We start from the raw sequence: 20,012 nt of genomic DNA, 5'->3' as shown, positions 1-20,012 counted from the left end.
TTTCTGAAAATATCAAACATTTACCTTGTCAGTTTTGTACTGTTTAAATGCTGCTCACTGGTGGGGCGGGGGGGGCGGGGGGGAGGGGGGGTGTGGTGCGGCACAACTGGAGCTGAACTGCGGTCCTCCAAACTTCAGCGATTCCAACCCAATCCAGCTCCTGAGTGACAAGCAGCTTTCTTTACCTGGCCTTCATACTGTACTTGCCCGGTGGACACAAAATGGCCGTGGCGTTAGGATAGTACCGACGGCCAATAGAAAGTTTCAACGTCACCGGCTGATGTGACATTGCGACTTTCTATTGGTCACCCATGACCATCTCTCTAGTTTTGTGTGGCAAAACAGGACAAAAAATGCTAAGATATTGGAAACCAGGTGGGGTCCGCGAATCAGCTTCGGGTGACCCCTGGTTCAGGTAAGCAAAAAAAAAAGTGGGGCGGATTGCGCCTTAACGCCTTAAACTGCTATTGACTTGGATGAGTCAGGTGGTGTCTCTTGGCATAGTAAAGTTTAGTTAACATGGCCCTGTTGGTCTATTTTGAGCTAGCATGGTCTACTGCTCCAAGCGGAAAATACACATATGTTGTATTAGAAGGAAAAACAGAACATATGGTTATAAAAGGGTCACTAAAAGGACAGTGCAGTACTTGAACTGTCAATAACAAGTAATTGCATTTTGGCAAATCCAAACCAATAAGGGTCAGGTAAAAATGATACGAACATCACTCAAATCCCTTCTTGCAATGACACCAAGAAATCCATAAAATAGAAACTGAATAGCAAAATCGGAACAAATCCGACACATTAGTAAGTTACAGAGATGTACTTGCCTGGCCCCGCTATTACTGCCAGCATGTCCAGCAGAAGATGTACTTGCCGTGGGGAGAGGAAAAGATGAAACGAGTCAATGCGGCCATCCACATCAAGCTAAGAAAATACAAAATGTCAATGAACCTGAATAAGAACCTGAAAAAACCACGAACATTGATATTCACATTACACGGCAAAATATCTCATGTAATGGAAAGTACAAATCACATTTTCAATGCACATTTGTTTTTAGTGCAGCATTGCATTATTACAACAAGAGTAAACAAAGGAGATAACAGAGCACTACTAGGTATATACCTTGAGAAAGCGCTTAGGCATGAAACACGTTGGTGGGGCGATACCTTCACTATTCTTTTGTTATATGTCTGTAAATAATCAGTTTTTATGGAATACGAACTTTTCTTCATTTTTTTCTCAAACCTTTGATCCCCGTGAGTAGTGCTCTGTTATCTTCTCCTTTGTTTACCCCTGATCTACCATAACGGAGGCACACCAAGAACCATTGGTACCTGGTACATAGACGTGGACGTTGCAACATACCAGTGAATTTGTTTGCTTCCTGTGTTCCCGCTTTATCTTTGGACTTTAGGTATGTTATGGGTGATTTCATATGCTACGGTTTCTGGACTGTTTGTACATTATACCTTCAAGGTCATTGATACCTTATACGGTCATCGAACCGGCATGCTACACCTAGTACCTGTCTTATTTCAACAATACATACCCGGGTTTCGCTATATGAGAGCATCTTTTATACATCATATTGCTTTGTGTCTGTATATTGGTCGTTAGCACCATGCAAGTTTGCCATTTCATTATTACAACAAAACGGAAAATATTCATGTTTAACGACGTTCCAATAGATTAAAAGATTTAACCCGTATGAGGTTTCACAACCAATGAAATGTGTTTGGTGTTTTCGACTTCAATGAAAATACTTTATATGACTTATACCCATCACAAAGAAGTGTTCAGAACACGTGGAATGAAAACAAGTGCACAAGGCGTTTTAAATATGCAAGATGCCAGCTAACCTTTGCTCCTGGAAGCACGTCATTCTGTTTCAGAATCAGGCCCAGTTCAATTTTACCAACCAGTGTAGCAATCTGCACCGGGTCTGAAGGAGCAACCTCCGGTAAATTTCTTGTCAATTGTGGATGTGGCTCAAACACAGGCTTTGGGTTCCAGCTGGGAGAGAGTTTTGGCTCCGTTTCCTTGCAATAGACAAATATAACTAGTTACTTTAGCATTCTCTAATCAACTAGCTAGTTAAAGTGCATTTCATTATTCTTTCTAGTGTTTCATGTTTCAAGTTCTCTAAAGATCTGAGCCTGAGGGAACCACCCTCCCCACTTCCACAAAACAAAACCAAGAATAATTCTTTACACTTTCTCTCACGCTTGGGCTTTGGTTTCTGATCATGTGATTTTTTTCCCCACACCAGATAACAACGAAAAACCATTCATAAACTCAAAATCAAGGCACAGAACAAAACGATATAATTTACGATTAGGCTAATACTTGCTATTTTCTTACCACTTGTGAGGTTGCGCAAACTGGGGAGGACTTTGCAGATGCCGGAAATTCATCCGAAAAGACGGAAACACCAGTGAGTTCCAAGACTTTATGGGCAAATGCTGAGGGCTGGTGCACGTTAATGCCAGAATATTCATCTGCCGTCTCATCAGAGTACACGGTTCTAATAGGAAATATACACCATCGAAGCATGTAAGTACAATTTCATGATCTCATTAACCAGTTTGGGCATGTTTCCAATGACCGCTATAGAAAATGAGTATGTGAAGTGCTTTGTATCGTAGCACTTACCTGTTAATTCGAATTTCAAGTGCAGTTCCAGTTTTAGAATTTTCCGGTACATTTTCTATTCTAAACACTGTATCAATGAAAGTGACTCTGACCCGTCTTAGTACTAAACAGGAGGAAACGCAACACACAAAATAAAAAATAAATTAAAAACGGATCAATATTTTTATAATAGCATTTATGCTTACATGTTATGGCAGCATAAAATAAATAATTCTGTGTTTATAGGAGCTAACAAAATGCTGAGGTCCCTTCCATAGTACCACTTCTACAAATAGAATGTGATCAAAGGCTTAAAAATGCATTAATATCCACAGTATCTAACAGTGGTGGGCAACAGGCAGTCATTAAGGGGCTTCACTTGCGGACCCTGAACCTGCTGGCCACCCCAGCAGCCCCTCTCTTCCCAGTGCAGAGGAAGCAGAGAAGTTGCTGGTGGGGATTGTAGCTTCTTCCCTCTCCCTCGGTCTGCCCAATGACAGCGCTAATCAAATCACTAGTTTCCAGTGTAGGCAGAGCAGCGGGACAGTTATCATCAGTATTGTGGCATTTAGAAGCTGACTGGAGGGGGAGGAGAAGCCCGGACCCATATGTGTGCCTCAAGCGCCTACAGTATATGTTGCCTACCACTGTTTTAGAATATCAAAGTTCATACTAACTAATGTTGCTGTGTGAGTCATTTCTCCGTCAAATCTATTTTAGTTCTACAAAAATCAAGTGACTGCCGTTAACTTCAATCTAACCTGTTTCAATGGTTTCTGCAAACTTTTCAAGCCCTTCAAAAGGTGGTGATGCTTCTTGTTCATCTGTCAGCTTCTGGCTGAGACACTCCTTTGCCAGTTGCATACTACTGGTCATAAAACTTGACCAATACATTGGCTCAGAACCAGATCCTGCATAACAGAGAGGTCATTTCCAGAACACAATTAACAAAAAGCACAACATGAACAAGGTTTACTACCTTTTTAATCAAACAGCTTTTCTTAAAACGGTCGAGCAGAAAATAAAATAAGCCTCCCTTTGTGTAGAAATAGGAATCACACCAGCATTCAACAAGGACCTATACAGGTAACAAGGTGAGATATTGTCACGTATGCTTGTAGTAAAGGCCGATATCGATGAAGCAAATACAGTGTTATTTCACTACACAAGACCGCAAATAAATGCTTGCTGTGCGTTACTTACTTAGTCGAGGTCTTGGCCTGAACACCACTTCTAATCCTTTTACTTCTAATGCACAGTTATCCTGCAGTAATGAGCCCCAAGGAACGGAAAGAGAAATGGTCTGTATAAAACCTTCAGTGACTTCCAAAGGTGCATCTGCCGATTCCATCATCTCATTAAGGCTCTGGAGATGTTAAAAAGAGTTTAAAATAGACAGGCACAGACAGTTTAAATAAATCAATATACTCACCTTAATAATTCATGTAAAATCATTACATAAATACAGAATGTTTAAACACAGGAGAGGCTTCCCCACCTACCCCAGTTGCATTTCCCGTGCACATTACAGTAGGGGTGGCCAACTCCAGCCCTCAAGGGCCACCAACAGGTCTGGCTTTAAGGATAGCCCTGCTTCCGCACAGGTGGCTCACTCATCAACTGAGCACCTGTGCTGAAGCAGGGACATATTTAAAACCTGACATGTTGGTGGCTCTTCAGGACTGGAGTTGGTCAACCCTGCTCTACAACATTGGTGGGCAGCATGGGTCCCACACAAGCTTCACCTGCTGCCCACCCTAGCAGCTTGCTCTCCCTTTCTCCTCAGTAGAGGGAGTGGAGATGTTACTGGTGTGGATTGTATGTTCTCCCCGCTCCCTCAGGTGCTTAATGACAATGCACTGATAAATATTGTACTGCCCGCTCCTCTCCTGTGCTAATCACTAGCTCCCAGTGGTAGAGCAGGACATTTAAAAGCTCGCTGGCATTAGGGGGAGATGTTCCCACCCAAGCTGAAACCTCCCTGCTGCCTGATATATATATATTTGTTGGACCATTTAGCACTTTATGTCATAAATCGCATAGAGTACAGGGGGAGGGATAGGCTGCAGTCACAGATACATTCCAGGATGCACTTTTTTTAAAGTTAAACCTTTCTTGCTTTATCCATTGTAACACCGCCAGAAGAAGAGATCAGTGTATCTCGAAAGCTCCCACAAATAAAAGATTTTGTTAGCCATAGAACGGTATATATTAATGTGCGGCTCTTTTGAGGGCTTCAAGGCAGCACATGCGACCCTTGAAATATATCATGTTGCCTACCACTGCCTTACAACAGTATGTCGCTGGTGTCCCCAGCATGGCATGAAAAGGCCACATAAACCCTATACTGACTATTAGAGAGGCCACCCCCAACTGAATAATGAACCTATACATTTGTACTTTCGCTCTGGTAAAGCCCCTTCCCCCAAATACAAGAGGACAGAGGCCTCCCTGGTGTTATACCCCTGCATGTCAAGATGAGAAGTGCCCATGTGCGCCCCTTACCCATTTATCCAGGGGGACCTGTGCCAGGGATCCGGTGCCTTGGTACAGGTCCAGTGTGAGCTGCTCCAGGCTGAGCTTCTCCTGCAGGAAGTGTCCCAGGTACCGCTGCAGCAGGTACCTGCAGGCCCGCTTCTTGATGGACTCTGAGAAGGGCCACGGCATGGCTGCCCCTGAGGGGGGGCTGGGGAGGCCCTGACGCAGACTGGCTGCCCCTGAGGGGGGGCTGGGGAGGCCCCACTCCTCACTCACAGTCTGCCCCTGAGGGGGACTGGGGAGGCCTCTCTTCTCACTCACAGGCCGGCTGTGTCACCCCCCCGCCTGCCCCATCCCTAGGCCGGGGTCCCTGTCACGGAGCCGCTGCTCCCCCTCCCTAGGCCGGGGTCCCTGTCACGGAGCCGCTGCTCCCCCTCCTCACTCCAGCATCACCAGGTCAGCTTGCTGCGGGCTCGGGATATAAACAATGACGTCAGCGGCCGCGCGAAGCCCGATCCAGGCAGGGAGCGCGTGAGCGGCCGTCACACGCCATTTTTAGTGCTGGCAATTGCCAGGGCTGTCAGTTGCAGCGGGCTGAGTAGGGCTGGCACCCGGGGGAGGCGGATCTGCAGCAACATTCATAGTGAGACAAATACATATTTTGTGTGTGTGTGTGTGTGTGTGTGTCCTGCCTTATTGAGCGTGGCAGAGTGATGCCAGTGTCCTGGCACACAGAGGTCACATTGTGTATCACGTTTGTAAGAGACGCTGTGACATCCCACAGAGGGTTCCCGCGGTGCTGAGGTGTGAGGGGGGGACACTGTGACACAGAGATCGCACGGGGGGACACACGGTGCTGAGGTGTGAGGGGGAGGGGGGACACTGTGACACAGAGATCCCACGGGGGGACACACGGTGCTAAGGTGTGAGGGGCACTGTGACACAGAGATCCCACGGGGGGACACACGGTGCTGAGGTGTGAGGGGGGGGGGGGCACTGTGACACAGAGATCGGACGGGGACACACACGGTGCTGAGGTGTGAGGGGGGACACTGTGACACAGAGATCCCACGGGGGACACACGGTGCTGAGGGGGACACTGTGACACGGAGATCCCACGGGGGGACACACGGTGCTGAGGTGTGAGGGGGGGGGGGGGCACTGTGACAGAGGCGCTGTGTGTCACAGAATGAATTAGCACTGCCAGTAACATTGCGCTGCCCGTGACCCCTTCCCTCTGACCCCTGACCCATCCTGCAGCATCAGCCCTCTAGCCACAAGTTTGTCAGCTGTGCACCGGAAGTGACGTCGCCCCAGCAGCCTCTCAGACCGGAAGTGGGGCGGGCTCTGGCTGTGTTGTTGGGAGCTGCGCAGGAAGCCGCTGTATGTGCCCGGGCGGTAACGTGGGGCAGCGACTTCGCGGGGTGACCGGCCTCTCGGGGCGCAATTACAGTGCAAACACTTCGCACCCCTCTGGCAGTGAAGCGTGCTGGGTGTATTTCCTCGCGGGGCCCGATAGTAGGCCCTACTGTTGCAACTCCCCCGCCCCCCATCCTCCTGCGCGTCCCCCATTTCCTTGCTTGTTAGAGCCGCGGAGGGCACCTGCGTCCCGCCTATTCAGCTGCACGCCCCCCCCCATTCTGCTGCGCGTCTGTGAGCTGCAGAATGCACGCGCTTCCCCCATCCCCCTGCGTATCCCCCTGCACGTACCCCCATCCCCCTGCGTGTCCCCCCATTTCTGTGCTTGTTAGAGCTGCGGATGGCACCCGCGTCCCCCCATTCTGCTGCACGTGTGTGAGCTGCAGAGTGCACGTGTGTCCCCCCATCCCCCTGCATGTCCCCCCATTTCCTTGCTTGTTAGAGCGGCGGAGGGCACCTGTATCCCCCCCCCCCCCCCATTCTGCTGTGCAACTGTGAGCCGCGGAGGGCAGCTGCATCCCCCCGTTCTGCTGTGCGTCTGTGAGCTGCAGAGTGCACATGCGTCCCCCCATCTCCCTACACACCCCCCCATTTTTTTGCTTGTTAGAGCCACGTAGGGCACCTGCGTGTCCCCCCGCCCCCCCCCCCCCCGCCCCCCCCCGTCCCCCCCCCCCCCCCCCATTCTGCTGCGTGTGTGAGCTGCAGAGTGCACAAGCTTTCCCCATCCTGCGGTGATATTTATCTTAAACGGTTGTGTGTGTGTGTGCCAGATCACCCTATATCATTGGGCACCTGCGTCCCCCCATTCTGCTGCGCGTGTGAACTGCAGAGTGCACGCCCATCCCCCCCATTCCCCTGCACGTCCCCCCCATGTTCCCCCCCATTCCCCTGCGCATGTGAGAGACGCGGAGCGCGCCTCTGTCCCCCATTCCCCTTGCCCTATTTGATCCTGGGCTTTAATATTTAGTGTTTAGCTTTAGGTCTATGCCAAGCATGTTTGAATTAACTTACTGTATTGGCTGCTAACCACGAATCTGCCACCCTTTCTGTGAAACAGCATTACGTCACATTTCCCCTTATCCCCCATCTCCTGCTTCAGAGCATGACCTATTGTTATAGCGCTTCATTATTTATAATATGTTTACCTCTTTTAATCCCTTTTATTTGGAAGTTTCGATCATATCCCCACTCTCCCTTCTATCCTCAACTGTACATATTAAGGTCCCATAGTCTTGGCTGATGTTTTATGCTGTAGATCAGGGGTGTGCAAACTGGGGGCGCGAGCTTTTTTGGATGGGGCGCAGCCAGTGGTGGGATTTAAAAAATGTAGCAACTGGTTCTCTCACCTTACTGCCCTTTCATAGTGAAAAATCACCATCAGCTTCACCCCCTCATCATAAGCTTCTCATCATCCTCAGATCTCCCCCCAGTCCCCCTCATCATTCACAGATCTCCCCCAGTCCCCCTCATCATTCACAGATCTCCCCCAGTCCCCCTCATCATTCACAGATCTCCCCCAGTCCCACTCATCATCCTTAGATCTCCCCCAGTCCCCCTCATCATCCTCAGGTCTCCCCAGTCCCCCTCATCATCCTCAGGTCTCCCCAGTCCCCCTCATCTCCCCCAGTCCCCCTCATCATCCTCAGGTCTCCCCCAGTCCCCCTCATCATCCTCAGATTTCCCCCAGTCCCGCTCATCATCCTCAGGTCTCCCCCAGTCCCCCTCATCATCCTCAGATTTCCCCCAGTCCCGCTCATCATCCTCAGATTTCCCCCAGTCCCGCTCATCATCTTCAGATTTCCCCCAGTCCCGCTCATCATCCTCAGGTCTCCCCCAGTCCCCCTCATTATCCTCAGATTTCCCCCAGTCCCGCTCATCATCCTCAGATTTCCCCCAGTCCCGCTCATCATCCTCAGGTCTCCCCCTGTCCCCCTCAGCATCCTCACGTCTCTCACCCTCACCTGTCCGGGCGGCGTCTCCCAGCATGCTCCAGCATCGCATGTTTCCTCTGCAAACCTTTTCAATATGGCTGTGCGGCGTCACATGGCACTGCGTTGCCATGACAAGCCGACGCTGCATAACCTCATGACGTCACGTAGCGTCCCATTGCCAAAACAACTGGGTGTCACGTGATGCTGTTGCGTCACGTGGCATTCCCACTGGCAGGGCAACGCGGTGCCATTTGACGCCGCGCGGCTATATTGATGTGGTATGCCGGGAGATGCTGATAGACGCCGCCCACACAGGTGAGAGAATTAAGCACCGGTTCAGCGAACTTGTGAATTTTTAGTAACAGGTTTGTGTGAACTGGCAGCAGAGTCCCACCACTGGACGCAGCGGTGACAGAGGCCCCGCGCTCTTCCCCAAGGCATTTAAATTAAGTGACATCACATGAACTCGCGGCGTCATTTGATGCTTCAGAGCAGGGGTGGAGAGGCGGTAGGGGGGCACAAGGCAAGAAGTTTGCACACCTCTGCTGTAGATCATGCACCATCTTGGTAGCCTATATTATATTGTTTACTTACTAAAGCAATCATGTTATTGTTATTGAGAGGGAGTGGCTCAGTGAGTAAAGACACTGACTGACACTGAGAGTTTGAGGGGAGCCTGGTTCAATTCCCGGTGTCGGCTCCTTGTGACCTTGGGCAAGTCACTTTATCTCCCTGTGCCTCAGGCACCAAAAAACATAGATTGTAAGCTCCACGGGGCAGGGACTGTGCCTGCAAAATGTCTCTGTAAAGCGCTACGTATAACTAGCAGCGCTATACAAAAACATGCTATTATTATTATTATTATTTTTGTGATATTCTAAGTGTAGATATTAATTTAAAATAAGATTAATGTAAGCACTGCTTTAAATAAATCTACCTTTATCTTAAAATAGTTTTTTCCACTTTCTTTTAGAAAATGGAGGTAGATTACAATCCTCTGGAGTTGCCAATTAACACTATTTTTGAAGAAGATTCAGAATTCAAAGATTATGAAGGGACCGACGTGAAGGATATGAGATTAGAAGCAGAAGCTGTTGTGAATGATGTCCTATTTGCTGTTAGCAACATGTTTGTCTCGAAAAACTTACCTTGTGCTGTAGATGAGGCCTTCATCAATGTGGAGATAAAGGAAGGGACTAGATACTGCCTTGAACTCTCAGATGCTGGGCTAAGGGTAAGTGTGCCATTAATACTCCTATTACAGTAATTACAGCGGCATTACGTACAGTACTTCAACAAGGCTTGAGGTAAGAAGACATAGATTAAAGGCAGACTACCAAATTCAAGTCAGTATTACTTACCAGCGAAAGTATATTACATTTCTAAAATATTGATCGGAATAGGCACTTTATTTTTGTTTTTTTACATATCAATTAACTGTATCGTTAATTGTAAACGTTGGTATTGTTTCAGTTGTTAATGTTTGGCGGGACAGGTTCTGACATTTTGTCAACCAGAGTTCACTAATCCTTTTTCGGCTGTACCTCATTACTACCTGATGTGTATAAAGAAATAATCTACACTCACACACACTCTCCACTAGCTTGCGAGGAGGAAGACACAGTACGCAGGTTCAAAAATATATATAGATTTAAAGTGCAAAAAATAAATTCCAGCGTTCGGGGTACCTCATCAGGGTGGCATTTTTGTTTAACCTGCATGCTGTCCCGCTCCTTTGAACCTAGTGGAGAATGTTTGTACATAACGCATGCACCTGACGACATTGCAAGCTGGAATCCCTGTGTCTTATTGCCATTTGCTTTTCTTCCAACAGTTTATTTTGTGTCTTGTATAGGTGGTGGGTTATGCTTTTGATCACGTAAATGAAGAGTCACACACCCAATACCATGAGACAGTGTACTCCTTATTGGACTCGCTCAGCCCGGCGTATCGTGAAGCATTCGGGAATGCCTTGCTGCGGAGGCTGGAAGCTCTAAAACGAGATGGCCAATGTTGATTTGATTTCTTTTAGATGAGCAGTATCCCTTTTTGACCCAAAATTGCATATAAAGAACACATACTATTTCCCTTTATTTTCCCTTTTTTCATCCCGAGCACACACTTCATTCTGACATGTTCTATTTTGGAGAAAAATGAATGAAAACTGGTCTTTGCAGTGGTCATGATAGATGGTCTTTATTGGGGATACATTAATAACTCCTAGGGTTTGAGGAAAGATGCAGAAATTCCTATCCCGAAATAAGTGTTTATAGTCTATTTACTGGTATTTGCCATTGTGCCATTAAAAATTGGGTTTTCAAGCCTAAATCTGAAAATTTATTTCCCAATAACTTTATGGGACAATTCAAATATATCTGACACACAGTGTGTGTGTGTTCGATCTGCGTGATCTGCAGCACTCACTGGTTAGTATCAGAAGTAGAAAACGTTCATTTATATCAGGAGTACATACAAGAAAGGACGGAGCGACGTTTGGGACCTCTCGGTCCTTTATCAAGTTCCTGTAAAGGACCCGGAGGTCCGAAACGATGCTTGTTATATAAATTAAAGTTTTCTATGTTTAATACTAACCAGTGAACGCTGGGGATCTTTTGGATTTTTGTTTTATCTATCTTTGTTGCTGGATGGTGATCCTGACTCATGTTTTTAATAGAAATTCTGTAGAATAGCCTTGAAGGCCGGATTCAGTATGTACCAAAGGGGCCAATCACACAGCGATTCACATTTTTGGGGCATATTGAATCCGGTTCTAAATCCATTAACTGTTGGACGGGCCAGAGCTTTGCAGGCCGGTCTGCCATACAATGGATTAATGTAACGGACAGCATTGCTGTAAAGTCAGGAGGCTTTTCTGGTGAAGGATCATTTTAACGTTAGCCTTTTATTATTGCAATGTTTTGTGTGTGCATGACCCAGTGTTATGGTTGTCATTTTAGTTGCATGTACATCTTTTTTTTGTTTTAGTTCTCATGTAAATAAATTGGTGATTGTATTTTATTTGATGGAACTTAACCATTGTTGTGTAAATCTTACAGGAATGTGTAAAAGACATTAAAAGTTTGTAACATTTAATGTGATTGTATTTGAAAGTAGATATATAGTAGTATTGGGCTGAATTACAAATAAATCTATTTATTCAAAGTTGCTTTTGTTTCAACTGTACTGTAATGCATATATTATAATAGTGTGTCCTATTTACTTGCCTGGAACAATTCCTTATGTTATACACACATCGCACAATTTAGCTGGGTTTCCCTGAGGCTTGCTACCAATAGGCTTGCTTCGTGGATGGGAGATTTTAAAGCAGATGCCTGGCACTTGATAAAGACCTTCACGGTCGAAACGTTGTGTGGCTAAAATAAATTATCCTGTTCAGCAAATCCGTAGTGCGTTGGATCTCCTTTTCTTTAGATTTTAAAGCATAACATTTGAAGTTTGCCTTACAGGTTCCTTCACGCTGACAGGGAAACACAGTTCTGTTTTAAAATAATTCCTTTCATTTAAAAATTGGCATTTAGTCAGTTGGCTGGTACATTTTAGGCCTTAATAGATTCCACAGCAGTAGATTATTAGTTTACTTTTCATACCCCACAGTGCACCAATTCTAGAAACCAACATCCCTGTCTGGTCTTTGACCATGGCTAAATTAAAACAAAATAAATTCAAATCATGTCCACAATAACAGCAACAATTGCAAAATTAAAAACAATGCACAATTTCTCAGACCAACACTTTAATTCATATTAAATGGCTTACAAAGTATGGGCAAGGGGGGTGCATACACACCGACCATCATCAACAGCCCAGGCCAACACGATTTTTAATCTCACTAATTGGTACATAAAATCCATTGAATGGGTTTATCCTTTGAGTTGTTTTATATGGTGTCACTTCTAGAATCACTTTCCCTTTTATTAGCCCTGTTGTTAGCACTGTTATTAGCCCTGCTGCTCCTATACACTGTAATAAAAGGGACATCTATATGTGATAGTGACTTTAATTAACACCTCGCTGAGCACTTGTGTAGAACTGGAGAACGCCCCAGCCAATGAGAGCAGAGGGAGGGTCACAGGTGCCCAGTGTAATGCCTGTCTTGGTGCTTTGGAAGGACCCGCCATAGCAACGGCTCTTCCGCTTCTGTTAGCATAGCAACGGAGTGCGGGCAGCATGGCGGCGCAGCGCGAGGAGGAGGGAGGTCTCCGGAGCAAGCGGGTGTTTATTAACCATGTTGATATCTACACTACCAAGAATATTGGCAAGGTGGGCAGGGGCTGCATGGGCATGCATTGCGTGTTAATAGCGCCCGGTGCGGGGATTCAGGGCTCGGGTTAGGAGGACCTCACGTACTAAGCAATGAGGCTGACAGGTCCCAGCCTTGTGGCACTGCTGCACCCCCGGGGGGTACCATCAGGTGGTACTGCCACATGTGAGTACAGTGCTGCACACCTGGGGGTTACCATCATGTGATACTGCTCCATGGTACAGTGCTGCACCCCCGGGGGTTACCATCAGGTGGTACTGCCACATGTGAGTACAGTGCTGCACACCTGGGGGTTACCATCATGTGATACTGCTCCATGGTACAGTGCTGCACCCCCGGGGGTTACCATCAGGTGGTACTGCCACATGTGAGTACAGTGCTGCACACCTGGGGGTTACCATCATGTGATACTGCTCCATGGTACAGTGCTGCACCCCTAGGGGTTACAATGAGTTGGTACTGTCCCATGTGAGTACAGTGCTGCACACCTGGGGGTTACTATCTGGTGGTACTGCCCCCTGGTACAGTGCTGCACCCCTGGGGGTTACCATGAGTTGGTACTGTCCCATGGTACAGGGCTGCACACCCAGGGGTTACAATCAGGTGGTTCTGCCACATGTCAGTATAGATCCACACACCTGGGGGTTACCATCATGTGATACTGCTCCATGGTACAGTGCCGCACATCTGAGGGTTACCATCAGGTGGTGCTGCCCCATGGTACAGTGCCGCACACCTGAGGGTTACCATCAGGTGGTACTGCCACATGGGAGTACAGTGCCGCACACCTGGGGGTTACCATCAGGTGGTGCTGCCCCATGATACAGTGCCGCACCCCCAGGGGTTACCATCAGGTGATACTGCCACATGGGAGTACTGTGCCGCACACCTGGGGGTTACCATCAGGTGGTACTGCTCCATTGTATAGTACCGATCACCTGGGGGTTACCATCATGTGATACTGCCCCATGGTACTGTGCTGCACACCTGGAGGTTACCATCAGGTGGTGCTGCACCATGGTACAGTGCTGCACCCCCGGGGGTTATCATTAAGTGGTACTGCCCTATTCCAGTACAGTGCTGCACCCCCGGGGGTTATCTTTAAGTGGTACTGTCCTATTCCAGTACAGTGCTGCACACCTCGGGGTTAGAATCATATATAAAGAAAAAGGATTCCAGATTGGGTGAGCACTCAATACTCCTTGTTGAGTTGGAGGTGTAATTAGAGTGAATTAAAATTTAGTATTTTAATTGTTATTAAATAAAATATGGTGAGCAAATTCAACATAAAACGGCAAAATTACATAATAATTTGGCAATTAAAATTTTGCCGGAGTAAGTTGCTATAGGTATATAATATCTCTGTATACCAGTCAAAGGGTTAAATGCCCTAATATAGGTTACTGGGCTGTAAATCTCTAGCTACACTTGTGTGAAAAAGAAAGTACACACTTTTTGAATTCCATGGTTTTACATATCAGGACATAATAACAATCATCTGTTCCTTAGCAGGGCTAAAAATTAGGTAAATACAACCTCAGATGAACAACAACACATGACATATTACACTGTGTCATGATTTACTTAACAAAGATAAATCCAAAATGGAGACGCTATGTGTGAAAAACTAAGTACACACTTACTGCTTCCATAGGAATTAAGAAGCTAATTAGCAGACAGGTGCTGCTAATCAAATGCCCTTGATTAATTGATCATCAGCAAGTGTGACCACCTCGATAAAAGCAGACGTTCTAGCAGTTTGCTGTTCTGGAGCATTCAGGTGTGTGTTACCACAATACCAAGGAGGAAAGACATCAACAATGATCTTAGAGAAGCAATTGTTGCTGCCCATCAATCTGGGAAGGGTTATAAGGCCATTTCCAAACAATTTAAAGTCCATCATTCTACAGGGAGAAAGATTATTCAAAAGTGGAAAACATTCAAGACAGTTGCCAATCTTCCCAGGAGTAGACGTCCCAGCAAATTCACCCTAAGGTCAGACCGTGCAATGCTCAGGAAATGGCAAAAAAAAACAAAGAGTTACATCTCAGACTCTACAGGCCTCATTTAGTATGTTAAATGTTAAAGCTCATGACAGTACAATTAGAAAAAGACTGAACAAGTATGGTTTGTTTGGAAGGGTTGCAAGGAGAAAGACTCTACTCTCTAAAAAGAACATGGCAGCACGGCTTAGGTTTGCAAAGTTGCATCTGAACAAACCACAAGACTTCTGGGACAATGTCCTTTGGACAGACGAGACCAAAGTGGAGATGTTTGACCATAATGCACAGCGCCACGTTTGGCGAAAAACAAACACCTCATACCAACTGTCAAGCACGGTGGTGGAGGGGTGATGATTTGGGCTTGTTTTGCAGCCACAGGACCTGGGAACCTTGCAGTCATTGAGTAGACCATAAACTCCTCTTTATACCAAAGTATTCTAGAGTTAAATGTGAGGCCATCTGTCTGACAGCTAAAGCTTGGCCGAAATTGGGTCATGCAACAGGACAATGATCCCAAGCACACCAGCAAATCTACAACAGAATGGCTGAAAAAGAAAAGAATCAAGGTGTTGCAATGGCCCAGTCAAAGCCCAGACCTCAACCCGATTGAAATGCTGTGGCGGGACCTTAAGAGAGCTGTGCATAAACAAATGCCACAAACCTCAATGAACTAAAGCAACGTTGTAAAGACGGGCCAAAATTCCTCCACAACGATGTGAGAGACTGATAAAGTCATACAGAAAACGATTACTCCAAGTTATTGCTGCTAAAGGTGGTTCTACAAGCTATAGAATCAGAAGGTGTACTGTACTTAGTTTTCACACATGGCTTCTCCATTTTGGCTTTATTTTTGTTAAATAAATCATGACACAGTGTAATATGTCATGTGTTGTTGTTGTATTTACCTAATTGTAAGACCTGCTAAGGAACAGATGATTGTTATTATGTCCTGATATGTAAAACCATAGAATTCAACGAGGGTGTACTTTCTTTTTCACACAACTGTATGTACCCTCGTAAAGTTGATGTGGTGTTTGATATATTCAGAACTAGTGTCCCTCAGTCTTATCACGGTGGATGTAATATACTGCCAAGAACTTTATTCCCCGATGTGAGAGACTGACCAGCAGTTACAGGAAAAGCTTAGTTGAATCCATTGTTGCTCAATGGAGCGTCACCAGGTACTAAATCTGAAAACATACTTTTTCACACATGGATATTCAATGTTGAATCATTTGCGGATATTTAAATGTTGAAAAAGTATCATGTTTTTGTGTCATTTGTTTGATCAGGTTATCTGTATCTATTATTAGGACTTAGATTAAGATCTGATAACATTTTAGGTTTGAAATATGTGAAAATCCTAAGTAGTTCACAATCGTTTTCTCGCCACTGTATATGGACCATTTCATGTGATGGGCAGAGAAATTGTTAATATGTCTTTATGGAGGGCAGGGGTGGGAACCTAATGGTCAGGTTATGGGTTAAGCTGGGGCCATGGTACAGCAAATCGTGCAGATGAGCGAACAGACTGCCTTAGGCAGTGTTCGCGTCCATGCGGCGTGCAGGCGAGTGCAGAAGGAGAGTTGCTTCAGAGAAGGTAAGACCCCCCTCAAAACATACATACTTACCTTGGGGTGAGAGACGGCTCTGCTGGTCCGGGGCCTCACTCCTTCCTCTAGCTTCCTCTTCCAGCCGGACGGAAGTTGGATCCTGGCACTGGCGGGAGGAGTGAGCACTGGGCCCTCTGAAGGCACGGGCCCAAGGCAACCACCTTGACCCAAGGCTTGCCTTGATGGGAGTCAAGAAGAAGCACAGGGGGCTGGGGAGCAGTGATGAGTGTGGGAGTCAGAGAGCTAAGAGGACGGGAAGGGGTGTAGCAAGAGATGAATGCAGCAAGTTAAGTGTAGTGTAAGACCATGGAGAGATTTTTAGACCAGGATGAGGAATTTGAAGAGGGAACGGTGTTGGATGAGTAGCCAGTGGGGTTGGGAGAGGATGTTTGGGCAGAGGGAGGGAGATTAAGAAGTGTACCGGCAGCAGCATTTTGGCTTTGTTGGAGGGGTATGGGGGAGTAGGGGGGGGGATCGAGGAGAATGGAGTTAGAATAGTCAAGATGGGTAAAGATGTGGGAGTGGATGTTTGTAGATTGGAGCAAGGCAGCGAGCCATATACACAACCTGCAGTTCTAGGCTTCAACATTTTATTCTTTATTTTGCAGTATTTGTCTAACTGTGTAGTAGGAGCATCGCTTGAAGAAAATGGTGAGGAGGGTGAGGAAGAAGAGAAAAGCTCAACTCAAGAGGACACATCGTTCAGTAAACCAAAAGAGGGGCTTTTTCAAATAGTGGGAACTCTGTCAAGTCCTGATGGCAAGAAACCGAATTTCCCAGTGGAGACTTACACAGTAATGTTTTATTTCTATATTTTTTTTAAATGAACAAGCGTTTCAGAATTAAAATGTTACTCATAAGTGTAATGCCATCATGAAACAAATGAATAAGAAATATGAAGCGGAAAAAGCTATAATTCAGTAAAGTTATAATAAATTACAATCTTGGTAAATGGGGTTTTTTTTCTTCAGCTTTTTATATTTTTATCTAACTTTGTTTAGGTGTTAAGTAAATGGAACATATATTCGTTATTAACAAATATTTTTTCCCATTACCATTCTATTATTTTGTTTTCAGATCACAAATAGGGAAGAGCTATTAAGTCGCCTTCTGGAGTGTGATATCATTGTTTACAATATAACAGAGAATACTTCTCAGATTGATGAGGCTTCGTGGGCGGCTTCTGGTTAGTACAACTGTCAATTAATTTGAACTGTTTCACAATATTTCTGATGGTTGTCTAAACCAGGGGTACGCAAACTTCTTGAGCTGCGCCCCCCCTGCCCGGGAGCCGGAGCGTTCGCACCCTCCCCTCCCCCCTCTCCAATGACTCGTCGTCAAGGGACGTCACATAATATGTTGCCATGGCGACGCGCCGCCGAAGACCCGGGAGAGAGCAGGTAAGTGAGTTACAGAGTCCACACGCCTCCCCCAGCATTTAATTTAAATGCCGTGGGGAAGAGCGCGGGGCCTCTGTAACCGTCCGCGCCCCCCTATAAATTCTTCTGCCCTTCCCTAGGGGGCAAGCCCCCCAGTTTGCACACCGCTGGTCTAAACTGTGCAGCATTTAATTGGTAATATTTGCAGAGACATTATTGTATATAGCGCACTGCTGCATGCACTTTGGAGGCATCTATAAAGTTGCTGTTTATCTATAGTGTTACAAACTAAGTCCTTATTATAATTCTTTCTACATATTTCATATGTTTTTCAGTTCTCATCCACCCCATAAGTTAAGTGTGTTCAGGTATCCATGAATGTACCGTAACAATTGCATGGTCTGTTACGGCATTTGCTTTGTTCTGGAGGTTCTATCCGGTATTGCTGATGTACATATGTTCTTTTAAACACTCAGCACTGCACACAGAGATAGAAAACTTTGAGAGCCCAAAGATATTCATATTGATTTCTACCGTTATGACATGGGCACGAAGCAAAGCTCTTGATCCGGTAAGTGCAGTATGTGTTTTATTTAATCTAGGAAGAAATTAAATATTAGAATGTATCATCCTCTGAACCGCATACTGTAACTGGCACTGTCTAAACAGAAAATGTCCTTTTTAACTTTTTTCAATATAGATTTTACTACCATTGTGTGGTTTTTCAGACTTGTATAAACACCTCTTGACATTAGATTGCACTTAGATTGTAAGCTCTTCGGGGCAAGGACTCCTTTTCCTAATGTTACTTTTATGTCTGGAGCGCTAATTCCCATTACGTCCCGTGTATCACTGCTGTAAAGCCCTATGTAAATGGACGGCGCTATATAAATAAAGATATACATACAGCACTTTCTCCAATCTATTGAAATACAGTTATATAGCATTAGTTCTTTACTTGTAAACCTGTTTACCTTTATGTATATAGGATGATCCTGAGGTTCCTTTCACTGAAGATGACTATCGAAGAAGAAAGTCTCACCTGAACTTTAAAGATCACATAAGTGTTGAAAAACTAGTAATTAAGCTTGGAAAATCGGTGAGTAGAGAAGTAAAAGAGAAGAATCCATGTCCTCCGCCTAGTAGCACCGCCTCCCGCCTTCCTCATATATTCCTTTCTGCTCCTGCTACCAGTTTATTCTTTTCTACAAATTGCAGAATATTCTAAAGAATTAGGGACATGTTATTCTGTATGATTGACGGGCTTAGTTAATGCGTTTTCGGTGTACTTCCCATATGTTTTCTGGGGTCTGGGACCTCTTCTCTTTTCTCTGTACACACTCTCTCTAGGTGACCTAATAACATCTTTTGGGTTTAAATATCACCTCTATGCTGACGACACACAAATATACTTTTCAACACCCGACCTTACACCTGCTGTACAAACCAAAGTTTCTGAATGTCTCTCTGCTATATCATCCTGGATGGCCCTCAGCCGCCTTAAACTCAACATGGCTAAAACAGAGCTCCTCATACTTCCTCCCAAACCTGGCCCTACTACCTCCTTCCACATTACTGTTGGAACTACGATCATTCACCCAGTAGCCCAAGCACGCTGCCTAGGGGTCACACTTGACTCCTCTCTCCTCTCTCACATTCGCCCCTCACATTCAAAACATTTCTAAAACTTGTCGCTTTTTCCTCCGCAATATAACAAAGATACGCCCTTTCCTCTGTTGCTCGACTGCTAAAACTCTGACTCAGGCCCTCATTCTCTCCCGTCTTGATTACTGTAACCTCCTGCTGTCCGGTCTTCCTGCCTCTCACCTGTCTCCCCTACAATCTATCCTAGATGCTGCTGCCAGAATCACTCTACTCTTTCCTAGATCTGTCTCAGCATCTCCCCTCCTGAAATCCCTCTCCTGGCTTCCAATCAAATCCCGCATCTCACACTCCATTCTTCTACTCACTTTTAAAGCTTTACACTCTTCTGCCCCTCCTTACATCTCAGCCCTAATTTCTCGCTATGCACCACCCCGACTCTTGCTGTCTTCTTTCTACCCCCAAGGATGTCTTCTTTCTACCCCCTTTTTATCTAAAGCCCTCTCCCGCCTTAAACCTTTTTCACTGACTGCCCCACACCTCTGGAATGCCCTTCCCCTCAGTACCCGACTAGCACCCTCTCTATCCACCTTTAAGACCCACCTTAAGACACACTTGCTTAAAGAAGCATGCGAATAGCACTGTGAACATTCTGAACACATGATACA

At 45.8% G+C, this 20,012-nt stretch overlaps 3 protein-coding genes across 7 annotated transcripts in view; 2 read left to right on the top strand and 1 right to left on the bottom strand.

Annotated features, from left to right (window-relative positions):
• The window catches only part of ATG2B (autophagy related 2B), a 37,669-nt gene extending 31,986 nt beyond the window's left edge, over window positions 1-5,683 (bottom strand). Inside the window, 8 exon segments of the mRNA XM_075615394.1 lie at window positions 1-3; window positions 831-927; window positions 1,866-2,045; window positions 2,368-2,530; window positions 2,659-2,761; window positions 3,399-3,548; window positions 3,841-4,003; window positions 5,143-5,683. The exon segment at window positions 1-3 is cut by the window's left edge and continues 174 nt beyond it. Of these exon segments, the coding sequence (XP_075471509.1) occupies window positions 1-3; window positions 831-927; window positions 1,866-2,045; window positions 2,368-2,530; window positions 2,659-2,761; window positions 3,399-3,548; window positions 3,841-4,003; window positions 5,143-5,304 (1,021 nt within the window). The 5' untranslated portion in view covers window positions 5,305-5,683.
• On the top strand, window positions 5,642-11,630 carry GSKIP (GSK3B interacting protein). Of its 3 annotated transcripts, none has more exons than XM_075614419.1 (3): window positions 5,642-5,758; window positions 9,439-9,699; window positions 10,321-11,630. In XM_075614419.1, exons 2-3 carry the CDS (start codon window positions 9,442-9,444, stop codon window positions 10,480-10,482), a joined length of 420 nt encoding a protein of 139 aa, XP_075470534.1. In that variant the 5' UTR covers window positions 5,642-5,758; window positions 9,439-9,441; the 3' UTR covers window positions 10,483-11,630. The 3 variants fall into 3 exon arrangements, with proteins under 3 accessions (XP_075470534.1, XP_075470533.1, XP_075470535.1); XM_075614418.1 differs by lacking the exon at window positions 5,642-5,758 and adding an exon at window positions 6,341-6,498; XM_075614420.1 differs by lacking the exon at window positions 5,642-5,758 and adding an exon at window positions 6,502-6,633.
• Window positions 11,631-12,606: 976 nt separating this feature from the next.
• Window positions 12,607-20,012, top strand: part of AK7 (adenylate kinase 7) — a 31,882-nt gene continuing 24,476 nt past the window's right edge. For all 3 annotated transcript variants that reach the window (XM_075614416.1, XM_075614415.1, XM_075614414.1), the window contains exons 1-5: window positions 12,607-12,746; window positions 16,972-17,157; window positions 17,441-17,549; window positions 18,219-18,313; window positions 18,731-18,841. In XM_075614416.1, the coding sequence (XP_075470531.1) occupies window positions 12,654-12,746; window positions 16,972-17,157; window positions 17,441-17,549; window positions 18,219-18,313; window positions 18,731-18,841 (594 nt within the window). In that variant the 5' untranslated portion in view covers window positions 12,607-12,653. The remainder of the gene's footprint in view (window positions 12,747-16,971; window positions 17,158-17,440; window positions 17,550-18,218; window positions 18,314-18,730; window positions 18,842-20,012) is intronic.

Source organism: Ascaphus truei, chromosome 9 (assembly GCF_040206685.1).
Source record: "Ascaphus truei isolate aAscTru1 chromosome 9, aAscTru1.hap1, whole genome shotgun sequence".
In the NCBI taxonomy this organism is placed as follows: Eukaryota; Metazoa; Chordata; class Amphibia; order Anura; family Ascaphidae; genus Ascaphus; species Ascaphus truei.
Note: the sequence above shows the minus strand (reverse complement) of the source record. Positions and strands in the feature narration are given on the sequence as shown.

Coding starts and splice junctions, on each gene's coding strand:
- GSKIP (XM_075614419.1), top strand. CDS start 9,442: ATGGAGGTAGATTACAATCCTCTGGAGTTGCCAATTAACACTATTTTT. Junction 9,700..10,320: donor TCTCAGATGCTGGGCTAAGG/GTAAGTGTGCCA, acceptor TGTCTTGTATAG/GTGGTGGGTTATGCTTTTGA.